This window comes from Amphibalanus amphitrite, unplaced genomic scaffold (assembly GCF_019059575.1).
Source record: "Amphibalanus amphitrite isolate SeventyFive unplaced genomic scaffold, NRLGWU_Aamphi_draft 000504F_arrow, whole genome shotgun sequence".
Taxonomy (NCBI): Eukaryota; Metazoa; Arthropoda; class Thecostraca; order Balanomorpha; family Balanidae; genus Amphibalanus; species Amphibalanus amphitrite.
The window spans coordinates 250,253-264,629 of record NW_024881998.1 but is presented as its reverse complement, the minus strand read 5'-3'; the positions used below and the strand labels follow the sequence as shown (position 1 = coordinate 264,629).

General features: G+C 49.3%; 2 protein-coding genes across 2 annotated transcripts in view; both read right to left on the bottom strand.

Annotated features, from left to right (window-relative positions):
* LOC122392858 (DIS3-like exonuclease 2) overlaps nt 1-4,381 on the bottom strand; it is a 61,724-nt gene extending 57,343 nt beyond the window's left edge. Inside the window, exon 1 of the mRNA XM_043388184.1 lies at nt 3,982-4,381. Coding sequence (XP_043244119.1) covers nt 3,982-4,035 — 54 coding nt within the window. The 5' untranslated portion in view covers nt 4,036-4,381. The remainder of the gene's footprint in view (nt 1-3,981) is intronic.
* A 524-nt stretch (nt 4,382-4,905) lies between these two features.
* On the bottom strand, nt 4,906-14,269 carry LOC122392857 (CTD nuclear envelope phosphatase 1-like). Its single transcript, XM_043388183.1, has 6 exons — nt 13,932-14,269; nt 13,320-13,386; nt 12,786-12,976; nt 7,621-7,849; nt 6,658-6,826; nt 4,906-5,981 (listed from the first exon to the last, which is right to left on the bottom strand). Exons 1-5 carry the CDS (start codon nt 14,028-14,030, stop codon nt 6,681-6,683), a joined length of 732 nt encoding a protein of 243 aa, XP_043244118.1. The 5' UTR covers nt 14,031-14,269; the 3' UTR covers nt 4,906-5,981; nt 6,658-6,680.
* Between the last annotated feature and the right edge of the window lie 108 nt (nt 14,270-14,377).

Below are 14,377 nucleotides of genomic sequence, written 5' to 3'. Positions count from 1 at the left end.
TACTCTTTAGACCGATCCTTCCTTCTCAGACATTCATCGTATCTCCTAATTCTTCAGATCAGCATCACCTCTTCATGTCAGCAGTCTCTCCCACTGGCATCAGCCAGGACGAGAGCCTGCAGCGATTTACCGTTCCTCGGCTGTTTCTGCTTCGGCAGAACAAGTGACAGTCTCTATGCTGCATATAACTCTGCGGTAAAAAGCGACCGTCTTTCGGCTGTCTCTGTATCGGCAGTCAGTCTCCATCCCAGTAGAACGAACGACCGTCTCCCAGCTCTGGGTGAGAGGCTGCCATCTGCATCGGTCGGCGCCCTGACCCGGAGATCAACAGCAGTGTTTGGAGAAAACCGGACCCCGGGGAGGAGAGGAGGGAAGCTGAACAGTCCAGCGTCCAGCGGCGAGAGGCGGTGACGTGGACGCACCGAGTGACGTCAGCCGTCAGCTGATGGTTGACCGGGAGGCTGGGCTGATGGCGATACTCATCACTCATCAGCCCTATTCGTTTCCGAGACATTCGCCGGTTTGTCAAAAGTTGTCGAAATACGCGAAATTTGACCTTTGTTGACCTCTGGTGACCTGACCTTTGAGCTGACCTAAAAATGACCAAGTAATTTCACATGCTTTTCGACGCTCTTCCGGACCCAGCCTACCAACTGTCGCTACGTGGCCCAGGAGTTGAGCTAGAAAGGGAGAGGGTGTTCAAACACCCCCAGCAGGGCGTGGAAATCTAGAAGCCCCAGCGGGGCGCGGGTTAATTCAAATAAGTAGTCAAGCATCCGATGGCCGAGTTTTTTTTTGGAATGGGTAACTACTGGGAACACTAACGCCAGCCAGGAAGCTGGAGTACCAGCGACTCTCACTTCACTCTCGGCATAATTCTTCAAGGAGCAGCAAGGTCGCTTCAATTTGCGACTCTGATCCCCGTGCTTCCATCACATTTAGCCCTGAATCTCCGCCCTAAATAGGGGCTTGATAAACGCCGGCCATTGCAACAGTTGGACTGGCGTGGAGGCCAACGTCAGCTTCTCGGGACTAACAGCCACCTAAAACACCCAGGCATCGTTTAGCGACCACCGAGTGGTGGGTTGGTGAGTCACCTCAAATCGCAGTGATTAGCGGGCGACAGACGGTCCGGAGGTCCAGCAGCCTACCTGAGGCGGCCCAGAACATTCCACTGTTCCTGTCTCCCAGGAAACATTGCAGCCTTACTGTCATAACAGCGGTGCCTCAGTCACACTTCATACTCTTCTCTCAGGAGAACAATCTACACCTGCAGGCGAGCACATCGCCTGTAAACGTCAGTAGGTATTCGCGGACAAAAGATATGGATCCGAGGTCTCCCACCACGCCGCACCCTCATTCCGCGGAAGCCACCGTCCACCGCTGCTGTTAAAGATAAGACTGATTAAGATCTTGTCGGGGATCTGATTGCATTCAAAGGAAGGGACCTTGTCCGGTTAGAGCAGGTTGAGAAGACAGCAGAGAGTTAGAACTGAAGAGAGGGTCGCGCCGAGCCCGGAGACGGGTCAGGCCGTGCCCGGAGAAGCGTCGGACCGGATCCAGACACAGCCGATGCTCTGACCTCTGCACCACCGTCTATCCACCGCGTGCCGCCCGCGCCGCCTCCCAGCCGTCGCGCCGTGACCCTGTCCCTCGGCCCGACCCGTGTGTCCGTCAGATTAATCTCAGCGCGCCGCAGCAGCCGGCCGCCGCTCCAAACTGGGCCAATGGCCAGTAATTGCAGGCAGCCGGCTCAATTTCGTAAAAAGACCCTCTGTGCCAGACCAGGCGTCCGTCCAGCGCCCGACAAAGGCATGGACGGCACAGACCAATTAAGATCTTGTCGGGGATCTGATTGCATTCAAAGGAAGGAGCCTTGCCTCTGTCGTTTAGTGCGTCAGGTCCCGCTTGACAGAACCAAGACAAATGTGAGTCGGTTAACCATATCGGTCACCGGAAATCTTTGCAATGGTCTGACAAGCCGACAATGAGACTGAATACAGCGGGAGTCCGAACACGCGGGGACCTTGGTGTCTTGTATGCATGCTACCATAATACCCCTGCTATACCGGCAACACAACCAAGTACAGAGTACTTACGCTATCAAACCCAAGACATCCATCATGGCTTAGCGCGACCAACTTTAAAAGACCAAGGAAGCACAAAACCCCCCATAATAAACAATTGTCGAGTTGATGCATGACACAAATTAGCGCCGTCTTTTGAGAGCCTGCATGAGTTACGAGTTACGCCACCATCTAACTACCGGTGCGGCAAACGACGGTCGCTGCTCGGATGTGGAGCACATTCAGCGAGCCATTCGGGCGCCTTCAGATGGTCGGGAGAGGTGCGCTCCAGCTCCTCGGCAAAAGGAGAGACGCTGTACTATAGCTCTGCCCGCTCCACTGAAGGACAGCCTGCGGGTGCCCAGTGTCTGTGGAGCACGGGCAGCAGCGCCCGTAGCAGGGTGGGTTCGGTTACATATCTACCGAGTACCGATGCTAGCAGCACGTCAGCAACTGTAAGTCAACACACAACCCGCTAACAATATGGAAGTCGCTGAGTCGACCCGGAACTGCAGCACACAACGGAGAAAGGGTGCGATGACTCCTGAGAAGAAGAGTCGAAAAAGAGGGCTCGACACATTTATTTGACACCACAACTACCTCTAAGGTCTTCGCTGAAGAGCTTGAGTGACCGAACGTAGACCGAGGTAGGAAAAACTTAGCTTGGGCATGGTAACAGTGTCAATGACTTAGAATTCCCTGAGCCACAGACGATCAAACTAGAGAGAATAGGGCGATGCCATGCCAATAAAACAAACTGCAGCTCGACATGCATTATACTTTGCAGATTGTTATGGTGTTCGTCCACTGGCGTTATTGACGTTCTTCCCGGCCTAATCTTCAATGCTACACCAGATCTTAAGTTATTCAGTCGTTTCGCGTTTTTCATCCGAAGTGCCACTACGTATACGACAAGCCGCGAGCGACGTCGCACCGAGTCTCGCCGCGACATCTATAATTCCAGACGAGAAGCTGTGCTTTCTGATCGAGCCGTCCGCAGCGGCACGTCAGGAACGAGTCCAGGCTCACAGGCTTCTTTCAACGCACATATGCATTCAAATGTCGTTTGCACTTTGCTATCTAGCAAATGGCTGCAAATAATGAAAAATACACACTATTTTAATGCATTGATTCTTGGTTAAGCAGCATCTGGCTTTGGTAAATAGTGCCATCTCATCTTGGTATACCATAATAAGTAATGCTGATTGGGTACGTTACATAACACTTTGAAGTGCAATGGACTGTATTGATTATTCAAATCAAATCAATTTCACTGCAACTTAAACTTCTATCTTGAGTGTTCTCTGATGACTGAACAGTTCACAACTGAACAATGAGCAATGAACATACTAATTACTATAGACTCTATAATAAGTGTTGAGCAGTGACACTTGACAGACGGTAGGGGTTTCTGCCTTGTGTAGAATTACACCACTGTATTAACAGCTTTTCATTGGTCACTGGTCACTCATTGACCCAGAGGCCAGAACAAGGTCACAAGATGGATGGGGTCACTCATAGTTGTCCATCATAGTTGAAAGTTGACAGTTGACACACATTGCCCAGAGACACATGACATCCTGAGCAGTGCCATTCATTACTTGTAGCTTCATGAAGTGCCAGTTTATAGTGATTTATTCAGTTCAAGTTAGGTATTGGCCTTTGACTAACATCATACATGCAATTTATTAATACAGAAGTCAATCATTTTGTTCATTCAACTGCAATGACCAAAACAAAAATGTTATACCTAGCATCAATCACACTTTTTCCTTGCCGGGCAATGGAAGGCAGCCTGTGGTACCCACTGCACATTGCACAGCATTATGAATTGATTACCTACCTATGCAAACCTTTGATATCAGCACCACCAAAACATTAACAAAAAGCAGTGCAGTCAGCTTTAGGCACTTACCTTATAAGATGTTTCGGAGATGGCGTTCGTAATTAATAATAAGTGGAAGGTCATCAACCAGCTCAAACGTTGCCAGAATCAGAATAAACTTTGACTTGCGACTCCAACTCCAACTTGAACTTGCTTGAACTGAGCGTCCAAACTGAAACAACGATCTTAGTCTTGATCTTTATCTTGATCTAGCGATAGACACACACAACCCACAATCCAGGCCAAGGAAACGATGTTTTTTTTGTTAGATGAAAAACAAATTCAATTTGAATGGAAAGGAGAAAGGACTTCGAAAACAATCGCAAGCAATCCGCACGCAAGGACTCCAATGTTGTTGAAGAGTTTGAGTTAGGGCAAGGACTCCAAAAGGAACCACAGCAACCGCAACATTACACAATTTTTTTTTTTCATTACGAATTATTCCGCGCCGGAAACGTCTTACCAGTTTCTAATCGGCTACCATTACCAAAAGGTATACAACCACTAAATTCTAAAACCCTGTGAAGCACCCCAAAATTATTCCTCATTGCTGTTTCTTAGTGACATCGAAATTGCCTTTAAGAGTATTTTAATTTAAAAATACTTATCAGACCAGTGCAGGTACCTAAAAGGTCCATAAGACACACTTGAGTCGAAGGAAGTTACCCCACTGATATATTTTGACAGATGGAATGGATGGAACGGATTGGAAGTTGGAACGGATTCTGTAGCGAAATTACACCTTTCCATCTGATTAAGAAATAAGAGCATACCTCAACCTGTCTGCACGTTCGACGCAAAAAGCTACATACCAGGCGTGTCATTCACAAATCTCACTAAAATAACTGAATAGGCCGCTAGCGACGTGGCCACTGAGAGAGCGCCAAGCGGCCAAATGCTGGCCTTAGTCACGAACTGCAAGTGCTCTGAACGGCTAACGGCCAAAGCCCGTGAAAGCAGTCGCGATGCCATTATGTATTTGCCATCTATCTCATAATTGCACCGCGGCGGCGCACTACCAGAATATACGGCCATTGCGAACACACGGTGCACCGTACCAGTTGTACTCGGCTAGAGTCGGTGGGCGGTGGACAGCGGCAGCCTGCGCCCGCCGCCGAGCTAATACTGGGCGGCGCCGGCTCCCGGCCACCGCACACTCTCTGGGCTCCTCGGCAGCCGGAGCCGCACGCTCACTCCACGCGCCGGCCCGGAGCAGTATTATGAGACGGCTCCGAGATCCCGGGCCGACGGCAGAGGTGGCGCGCCCGTACCCTGTGCGGCGAGCGGCGGCACTCACAGTTACAGCACCGGCCGACAGGTGGCTCTGCACGCCCGGCCGGGTATCACACAATCGCCGCCGCTGCCGCGACCGCGCTCTCTCACACAGGCGTGCCGCAGTCGGCAGTGGAGACGCAGCACATCGAGCGACCTCTGATCTCACATCACATCTCACCCGACTCACATCGCGTCACACCTGACTCTCACAGTCGTCACATCACGGCGGGGCACCGTGCAGCGTCCCCTCTCACATCTTTCACATCGCTCTCACCGGCCGGCCACAGCCAGCCGAGGGCCACCCGGCGCCGACACGGTCCATCTCACCGGGCGTCACACCCGCCCGCAACAACCAGCTCACAAAAATACGTCGAAACAAACACGTCCTTCGTCAGACGGTAAAACGGAGCGCTCGCTCGCGCGCGCGTCGGTCCGGCGGCGGCGGCCCCGCCGGGTCTAACCGAATCAGGTACGGGGGTGGCCGGGGGCTGAGCTGGGTGGTTGGGGCGGGTGCCGCCGCCCCCGGACCACCGCGGACCGTCCGGTACCGGACCGGACCGGACCGGACCGGACTGCCGTCATGGAGCACCGCGCCGTCCCTCCGGGCGCAGTCCGGACCCTCCGGCCTCAGTCCGGACTCGCCGGGGTCCCGCGTGGGTGACAGACAGCGGAGCACGCCGCGCCGACCGTCGCCCGGCGAGGTACCGCCCAACAATGAGAGGGAGAATATCAGATTTGATATCTACAGACGATAACTGCAAACAGACAAAAGAGAAAAAGAAGCGTTAGTGTAACACGGCAGTCCGGAAAACGACGTGTTGGAAAGCTGGAAGAAAACATTAGCAAATAGCAAGTAAGATAAGCAAACTTCATTGCGGTCTACCAAATCTGCAAGAAATAATGGACAAACTTGCGCAATGCACTACAAGTACGCTAAGATGCAGCAGAACACTTTCCGGAATTCCAGAGGCTGAACATTGCAGCCAACAGGCCAGAGACCAATTTAACACGCGAGGTCGTGGGCCTTTTTTCCGGCGAGCATACAATATACGCCCTCGCCGTCAGCATTAACAGCGAAATTCCGTGGCCGTGATTAACTGACGCTAAAAAACTGCCTTTGCTGGAAGCCCCATAACCTACTGCTGCTTAACGATTGGGATTCAGGTGATGTTAGGTGCCTAATTCCTATTTGGACAATGCCAGGTTCTGTTTGGGCAATGCCGGTCCTGGTTGAATCAAAGCCCGCATCTACCTATTGGGATAATGACTATTGGGATCATGTATGGGTCTCATCTGATGGCTGACCGGGCGCCTGACTACCAGGTCCTGTTTAGATAACTACTCGCTCCTGATTAGCCTCACCTGATGGCAGACCGGGCGCCTGACTACCAGGTCCTGTTTGGGTAGGTACTCGCTCCTGATTAGCCTCACCTGATGGCGGACCGGGCGCCTGACTACCAGGTCCTGTTTAGATGCATGTTTCGTGACAGCACGCTGCGCACGTCGGCGCAGAACCGCAGCGCGTCCAGCACGGGCAGCAGGCTCAGCAGACACGTGTCGGTCGGGTCACTGAACCACGACTTGATCGGAATCGCGTTATCTGCGGGCGGAGCGAGGGAGGCAGTGTGAGGGATGGACCGGCTCCAGAGTCAAATATGTGGACTAATGCAGAATGAAATACATTGCAATGGCTCATATAGATACATGAATAAAATGAAAGAGCAAACATAGATACTTTGGAAACTGGACATGGCTACACCAAAACTAGGGGCATAAGGTGGAGGGAAAACAAATCAATGTACGTAAGTTTTGCCTTGCCTGCACAGTAATCAAGGTTTCTCTCACACGTCAGCCTCGGATAAAAATAACACTGGTACAGGGAACCCCTGCCGGCTCCGTCCAGCCTAGTCGGACGTCCGATAAGGCAGGATCGATAGATTACAGCTCCAGCCGCCCCACCTCTCATATCATCCAGCGTCTATCGATTTTCATCCACCGTCCACCGGTACCCCAACACCGTCCTAGACTCTGTCCACCGACACCCCAACCAAGCTGGGTCTTAACTCTCTGTCCATCACCACCTATTCCGCCTTACCCTCCGTCCCATCTACCATCCACCTCCCACCTTATCCGCATAACCATCCATTCTACCTCCCAATGACATCAGTCTGCCATCCATCGGCCTTTACCTGCCAATATCTGTTCAACAGTCAATGCACCGGCCACTACCCTCCCGCCCTCTCTACTCCCAGCACCCTTCAGTCCTCCTCAGTCCTCACTCCCCACTATCCTACAGCCCACCCCGCTCCACCATCCTCCAACCCTCCCCACTGTCAACATCCCATTTCTCCCGCTCCCACCTACCAATGAAGATAACTTCACTACTCTACTAACCTGGGTAGGCGCGGTAGGCGCCCGGCGAGTTGTCCAGGATGAACACGCCCGATATGTCTGGCGAGATGGCCGACAGGTCCTTGGTGTAGCTGCCGTACTCTAGAGTGCAGTGCTGTCGGTAGTAGCGCCGCGGCAGAATCCCGCGGCCGTTGTCCAGTCGCTCGACCACGGCGGCGCCGTAGATCTCCATACTGGCAGTGAACACCACCAGGTCGTACCACTGCGACGTCTGTGGGGGGGGGGGGGGGAGGGAGTTAGAGCTGCTGTGGGGGTCAGAGGAGGGACGGTTAGAGGAGGGACGGCCAAAACTGCGGGAGCCAGAGCTGAGAGGGTTATAGATGCAGGGGTCAGTTAAAAACAGGGAGCCAGAGCTGCAAGGGTCATTTGTAAACAGGGGATCAGAACTGCACGGGATGATGGACAGCGTCAGGACTGCGGAGCGGAGACTGGAGAGAATGAACAGGGCAGATGAGGGTCACAGCCGCACGCGCTGTTGTGGGGTCAGAGCTCCTTGTAGACAGAAGAATGAGCGGGTTAGAGAACGGTGGCTTATCTGAAAAAAGGTGTTGGAGTTACGAAACGGCAATAAAAATAGCCCATGAACTTCGCATAATCCGTTGGCGATCAACGTCGGTGGCTCGCGCCTGGAGGTTATTTAGTAAGTGAAATTCGATCAATTAAACTCGTGTGAACATCGTATTACGTCTCTGATTGACGAGCCGAGCGCACAGACTATAACTATCAGCTATCGGCCAACAGCAAGTGAGGTCGGCATTTTATAGCACCCGGACTCGACCCGATATCGCCAACTTTCAGCCAAGGTCGTTCATCCCATGCCTCAGTTGGTAGCAAATCTGTTCCGGTGATGAGAGTTCGACTTCGAGTTGCTGCGTCGCTCGATAAATGAAACTCCTAGCAGGGCTGGCACCAGCTGCGGCCAGCTAAAGTCAGTTAAGCGGGACGGACCATGTCCGACTTTGATGGGCTCGCTTAACTTTTGAATAAAAATTATCCCGATTCAACCCAGAATCGACAAGTTAACCATATGGGGGGGGGGGGGGGGCTGCCCAACAAGCTCTCCTTATCATGGGCTCTAGCTCCGTCCATTCACAGATTCGAGCTAAATCAATCTCAAAAATAGTGCTGCAAGGACAACCATACCTGACCCATAAAAGTCCACAGGACAGCAAACTTAAACGGTATTTGGCTCCACACAAACCACCGTATACTGGCGCAAGCCACATTTAATATTTCATTATTACTAGCAGCACTAAGTCATCTCGCAAGCCCACTACTTAACCCGCGCCCTGGTGGGGGGGGGGGGGGAGGGGGGCTATTTTTTGCCCCCCTCCAGACTTTTCGATATATATCTCCAGAACCGCTGCGCCGATCGTCACCAAACTTTCAGAACCCTCTCGGACATCAATTTTACACATTGTGACCAAATTTTTTTTTTTCCAAAAGCTATGATAGGTTGGCCGGAAATGACGTCAGAGTGACGTCATGTTCTGCCGTTTTCGACCCAAAAAAAGGGTTTCGTGGGAAGAGCTGTCAGGCCTATAGCTTTGCAAATACAGAAAAACGATAAAGACAAAAAAAGCTGTAGAATTGACAGGGCTACAAAACTGCTATCTCGAATTTTTGAAATTTTTGGATTTTGACCCCCAAAAATAATTTTTTTTTTTTGAATATAATAGCCGAAAAATCCATAAAGTGTTTGGAATTTCGCAAAAACCGGAATATATGTGATAGTCCTTACCGTCTTCTATCCACATACCAAATTTGAGATTGATACCTCTTTTTTTGGCGAAGTTATAGCGAAAAAACTGTTCAAAATTGATGACGTCAAATTTTCAAACTCAATTTTTAGCAATTCTAGACCCCGTAGCGCAAAACAAAGACCACCATTAGACTCCCCGTGACGAGCTGCATCGAATCAATACCCATTTCATGCAAAACTATCATCTTTAAAATTTGACCTTTCTTGACCTGACCTTGACCTGACCTTCACTAGAAAGTGACCTAAGCCGTACCTGATAGTATTATAACCAACACCATTGAGTTGGAAATGAAAAATTGGCCATAAAACATGCATCGCACAACCTTAGTAGATACCTAAAGTTAGGTTCATGTGACCTGACCTGTGACCCTTGGTGACCTGACCTGTGACCTGACCTGGTATTGTCAGTGACCTCTTATAGCAACATATTTACTAGGCAACTGACGCCCTATCGCTGATTCTCGACAAAATGCGTTTTCTTCGGTGTTACAGCGCATTCCCTAGATGACCCGTGAACGGTGAAACATGTCATCTTTGACCTGACCTGTGACGTCATCGGTGGCCCCGAGGTCAATGAAATTTGGTTTCCTTCAACAAATTTGACAGGCCTTTCGAACGCCGTTTGAATTTTGCGGATCCGTCAAGTAGTTTCGGAGATACGAGGGGGGGGGGGGGCAAAAAATAGCTCCCCCCCACCAGGTCGCGTTATAAACAGACCCCACCAGGGCGCGGGTTAACTGCGACAAACCAACATAAGTTGAAGTGGGCGGCGTCGGCTGAAAGCGTGTCCATTAAACCGTGCTCTGCCCAGAAATCGTATGTTCGACCATTGTCGGTGTCAGCCCTTTCTATAGCCAGCACGTGGTAGTCCATTTAAACACTGTTTTGCTATTTTGTGTTATATAACTATCTTATCACGGGGAACCACCAACCGCCGTATCGACGAGACAGACCGGACGTAAGTCAGCTTCCGCTGCGAGTGCTAATCGTAGCGAGATCTGGTCCGCAGAAAAGGCGGCGGCAATAGCCCGCGAGGCCGCTCGCTAATTTACGGTACCTAGCGGTGGTAGTAAACACAATCGGTCTGAGTGACAGCTCTCACAAAGCTGGGGGTCAATTCAGCGTCACCCGTTCCCCTCCGTTATCGATTTATGGCCATTCATCCTTTCAGAGCGATAAAACAATGCTGACTGGTACAAGTCACGTCACGATTCGTGGCTTATAAGCTTGAGTGCACCCCCTGCCATATGACAGACTATGTTACACATAAACTTAACAAACATCCTTGAAAGGATAGTATAAAAACTAATGTAAAACTTAAAAAGCTTTAGACGCAATATCAAAACAAGGCCAGTTACTAGACAGCAAGTCGGGAAACAGGTTTCAATTTGTGGACCGCGCAAAGCGAAAGTGCTCGCACGAGGAAAACTGACGCAGCGTAGAGCTTCAAGCAGGAAAATGTGTCCTACGAATGCCATCCACTTCAGGAGGCCGAAAATACCAGGACCCCCCACCCAGAGCCCCTGACAACAACGGTAGTTACTGAAACGGGTTCCATAACCAGTCTGGCACAACAGAATGACATGATATGGCACATGCCTACAATATCAGCTACCAGCCTCTGGATTTTTATCAATTTCAACAGTATGCGGTATGATACGTATAACATAAAAGCATTTAACAACTTTACGTTTTCAAATATTCCGGAAAATGTGAAGGAACATCAAACGGCAAAGAATGGGCGCAAAACGACCTGCATGAATTACAGACGAACTGGTAACGATTTTACGACTTCAAAACTGCCTCCCCCACCACAAATACTTTATATGAAATTGAGATGGTGCCATTCCACAGTTTTACTGAACACTTTGTAGGAAACCATCAACTATGTTACCAATGGTTCTGCGACACCTGAGCGAACGTCATTTCAGCGAACGACATTTGAGCGAAACATTTTCAGCGATTATCAATTTAAGCGATTGGCTTTTTCAACGATTGTCAAGTCGGCGAATTCAATCACAGCGATTATCAACTTTAGCGAGGACCAGAATCAGCGAAACCAGATTGAGCGAACATATGGTGGTCAGTGGGAGACCAGTTGAGCGATGCAGTTACAGCGAATGACCGAACGCGACGAAAGTCAATCATTTGCTACTTTTCGGAAATTATTGCACCTCTTTACGTATCATTTGAATTTTGAAGAAACATATGTACATCGGATGACCAACAAGGGGTGCATGGGAGGGGAAGGAGGCGGGCAAAATTTGAATTGAAAATGTGGAACGTGAGAGATAGGGCGACGGAAGGAATGCCAAGGACCAATAACAAACTAGAGAGATGGCACAGGGGAATCCAGTCTATGTTTCAGGGACCTCACCCAAATATCTGGAAATTCGTACGGCGCTTGGGGCAAGAACAAATTTTACAACATGGGGAACTGATCCAACTTCAAGCGGGGCAATTTCGCGAAAAAAAGCACAAGCAATATTGATCTCTGAACAAACGTTTGGTCACCATTTTTGACAAAGAGCAGGGTGGGTTAGGGGGGGGGGGGGTGAAATTGAACCGTTGGAATTTTTGACAAATGTAGCATTAAAATTGGAGCTCAATGCCTGACCTTTGAACGCGCGACATCCGCCATCCAGTACCGGATAACCATGAGAAATTCCGGAAACATTCGTACGCATACGCTCGCAAAAGAAAAAAATCCACCGTTACAGGACGATGAAATGTTTCGCTGTACTGACAGTCGCTCAAATTGTAGTCGACGAAATATATGTCGCCGAAACATAGCTTTCGCTAAAATTGATAATCGCTGTATTTGATAATCGATGAACTTGATAATCGCTGAATTGCCATTCGCTGAAAATGGTTCGCTCAAATGACGTTCGCTCAAATGACACTCGCTAAAGTCGCTCGCACCGGTTACCAATATCAACATCTAAAAGTTAAAACTCGTTGCGCTACGAGTGTACTAGAAATGGGGGCTGACATCGTATATCCCGGTGGGAAACCAAGCAAATGCGCATTACAGCTTTGTGAGCATTACGACCGTATACTGCCCCTCGATAAGATATAATCAACGCAATACGGTTACGGTAGGTAATCTGGCGTGTAAACATGAATCAGACACTCTGATAACGTGCTGAAACGCAATAGTTCCGAAACTGAAACGGAACTCTACAGAACAAAATAGAACGAATGTCGCTATTCCCCCACGTAAAAGCTCTAACATAATACATTTAGAAAGCAAATATAAGCATTTCCCGACGGAAAATAATGCAGCGGTTTAGCTGCTCAGAACACACCGCAGCTGAGAGTGCAACTGTCGCACATCTCCCCAAACTACCGCCCCTTCACTGCTGATGTATTTTAGCGTACTCACCACCTCGAGGAAGAAGTCCACGTGCGGCCGCTTGTGGACGAAGAAGCGCACAGGGTGCCGGTCGATGGTCACCCGAAATATAAAGTCGGCCGGCGTGCCCGGCTTCACGGTCTGGCGCAGCACGCCGTCGTGGAACGAGTGGATCAGCGTCTCGTCCAGGTCCAGCACCAGCGTCTTACGCTGCACCAGACCTGTGGGAGGGGTACAGGTCAGGCTGGGGCAAAGTTTTAGGCTGTTCTGAACCTCCCAGAGTTAACTATGGAGGAGTCAGGTCACACACAACCTGTGAGTCAGCACAATTAGGACACAACAAATTCACTGGCCTTGAAAACAGCCTATTCTGGAAGAAGCCATTTAGCTGACCTGCCTGCATAACATCACCAATAAATTTGATGGGACAAACTGGTCGCATGTCTGCAGTCAAGACACTCAAGTAAAGCCTGCTATGGAACCATCATATTGCCAGTTTGTACAGGATACTTTGATGGTTAGCGACTAGCATGGTTGTTTAGCATAACTTTGCTGGTTACTTACTGATCCTGTGTCTTGATAATGGTGACAGTGGGCAGATTTCGTAACGGACAGCCTGGTGTTGCATGATCTGTTGAGCACACAAGTATGTAAATAACCAGCAACAACTCAATTGGGAGAGAGAAATGGGTGAATGAGACCAGGCAGCACACAATCCACACATTAAAAGGGTTACTATGATGATCTTTGACATATATCAGCAGCAAAAGAAAAACACAGAAATTTGGATGTTGGCGGAAGCAAACAGCGCCGCACCAGCTCAGGAAACACTTTTCTTAAGTCAAATCATTCAGCTTATTTGCATGTTGTGTTTCTGTCAAGACATCTCAATGACATTGGAGGCACCAAAATGCTTAATGCATCGACATATAGGGCAAAGAGTCTTGTTGCTTCTTAAACAACACACGATTTCCTGATCACATCTTAGCCCAAAAGATAATGTGTTTAACTCATAAACAACTGATAAGCTCCATCCACAATATACAACATCAGTACCAACACCAAAACAGTCAAGCTATTAAAACTTTCAAGCCAGCGTGCACACAATCTAAGTATTTACCTAAAAAACCCACAACAAACAGGATGCATGAAAACAAAATACATAGAAGCACTTACCGCTCGACCCTGTTTTCTGAATACATAGCAAATAATCCCCCATAATCTTGCCGCAAAAGCTACAAACGCCTTAAACCCCATCTCCAGCTGCTTCCACATTGGTTCTTGTTTATTTTTACAAAGTACAATGCTAGCCTGAGTTGTTTTGAAGCGTCATAAGCGATGCTTCGGAATACATACAATGAACTGAGAACCAGGAGCCACTCCGCCCCTTTTCTGAAACAAAAATATCAACAAAATTGCTTCTTCATCCACCACCAATCCTTCCTCATTCACTCAAATCCATAAACAGAAAACCCATACAGTGGTCTTTATGGGAAAGTATTCTGACTCCTTGCACTGGATCGAGTCAGCTGTTTCTCGCAATCTATCCGATAAGATTTTACAATATTATTTTCGAATACACGTTTTTACCATTTCACTAGGTTTCAAACAAAAGTTTAGTT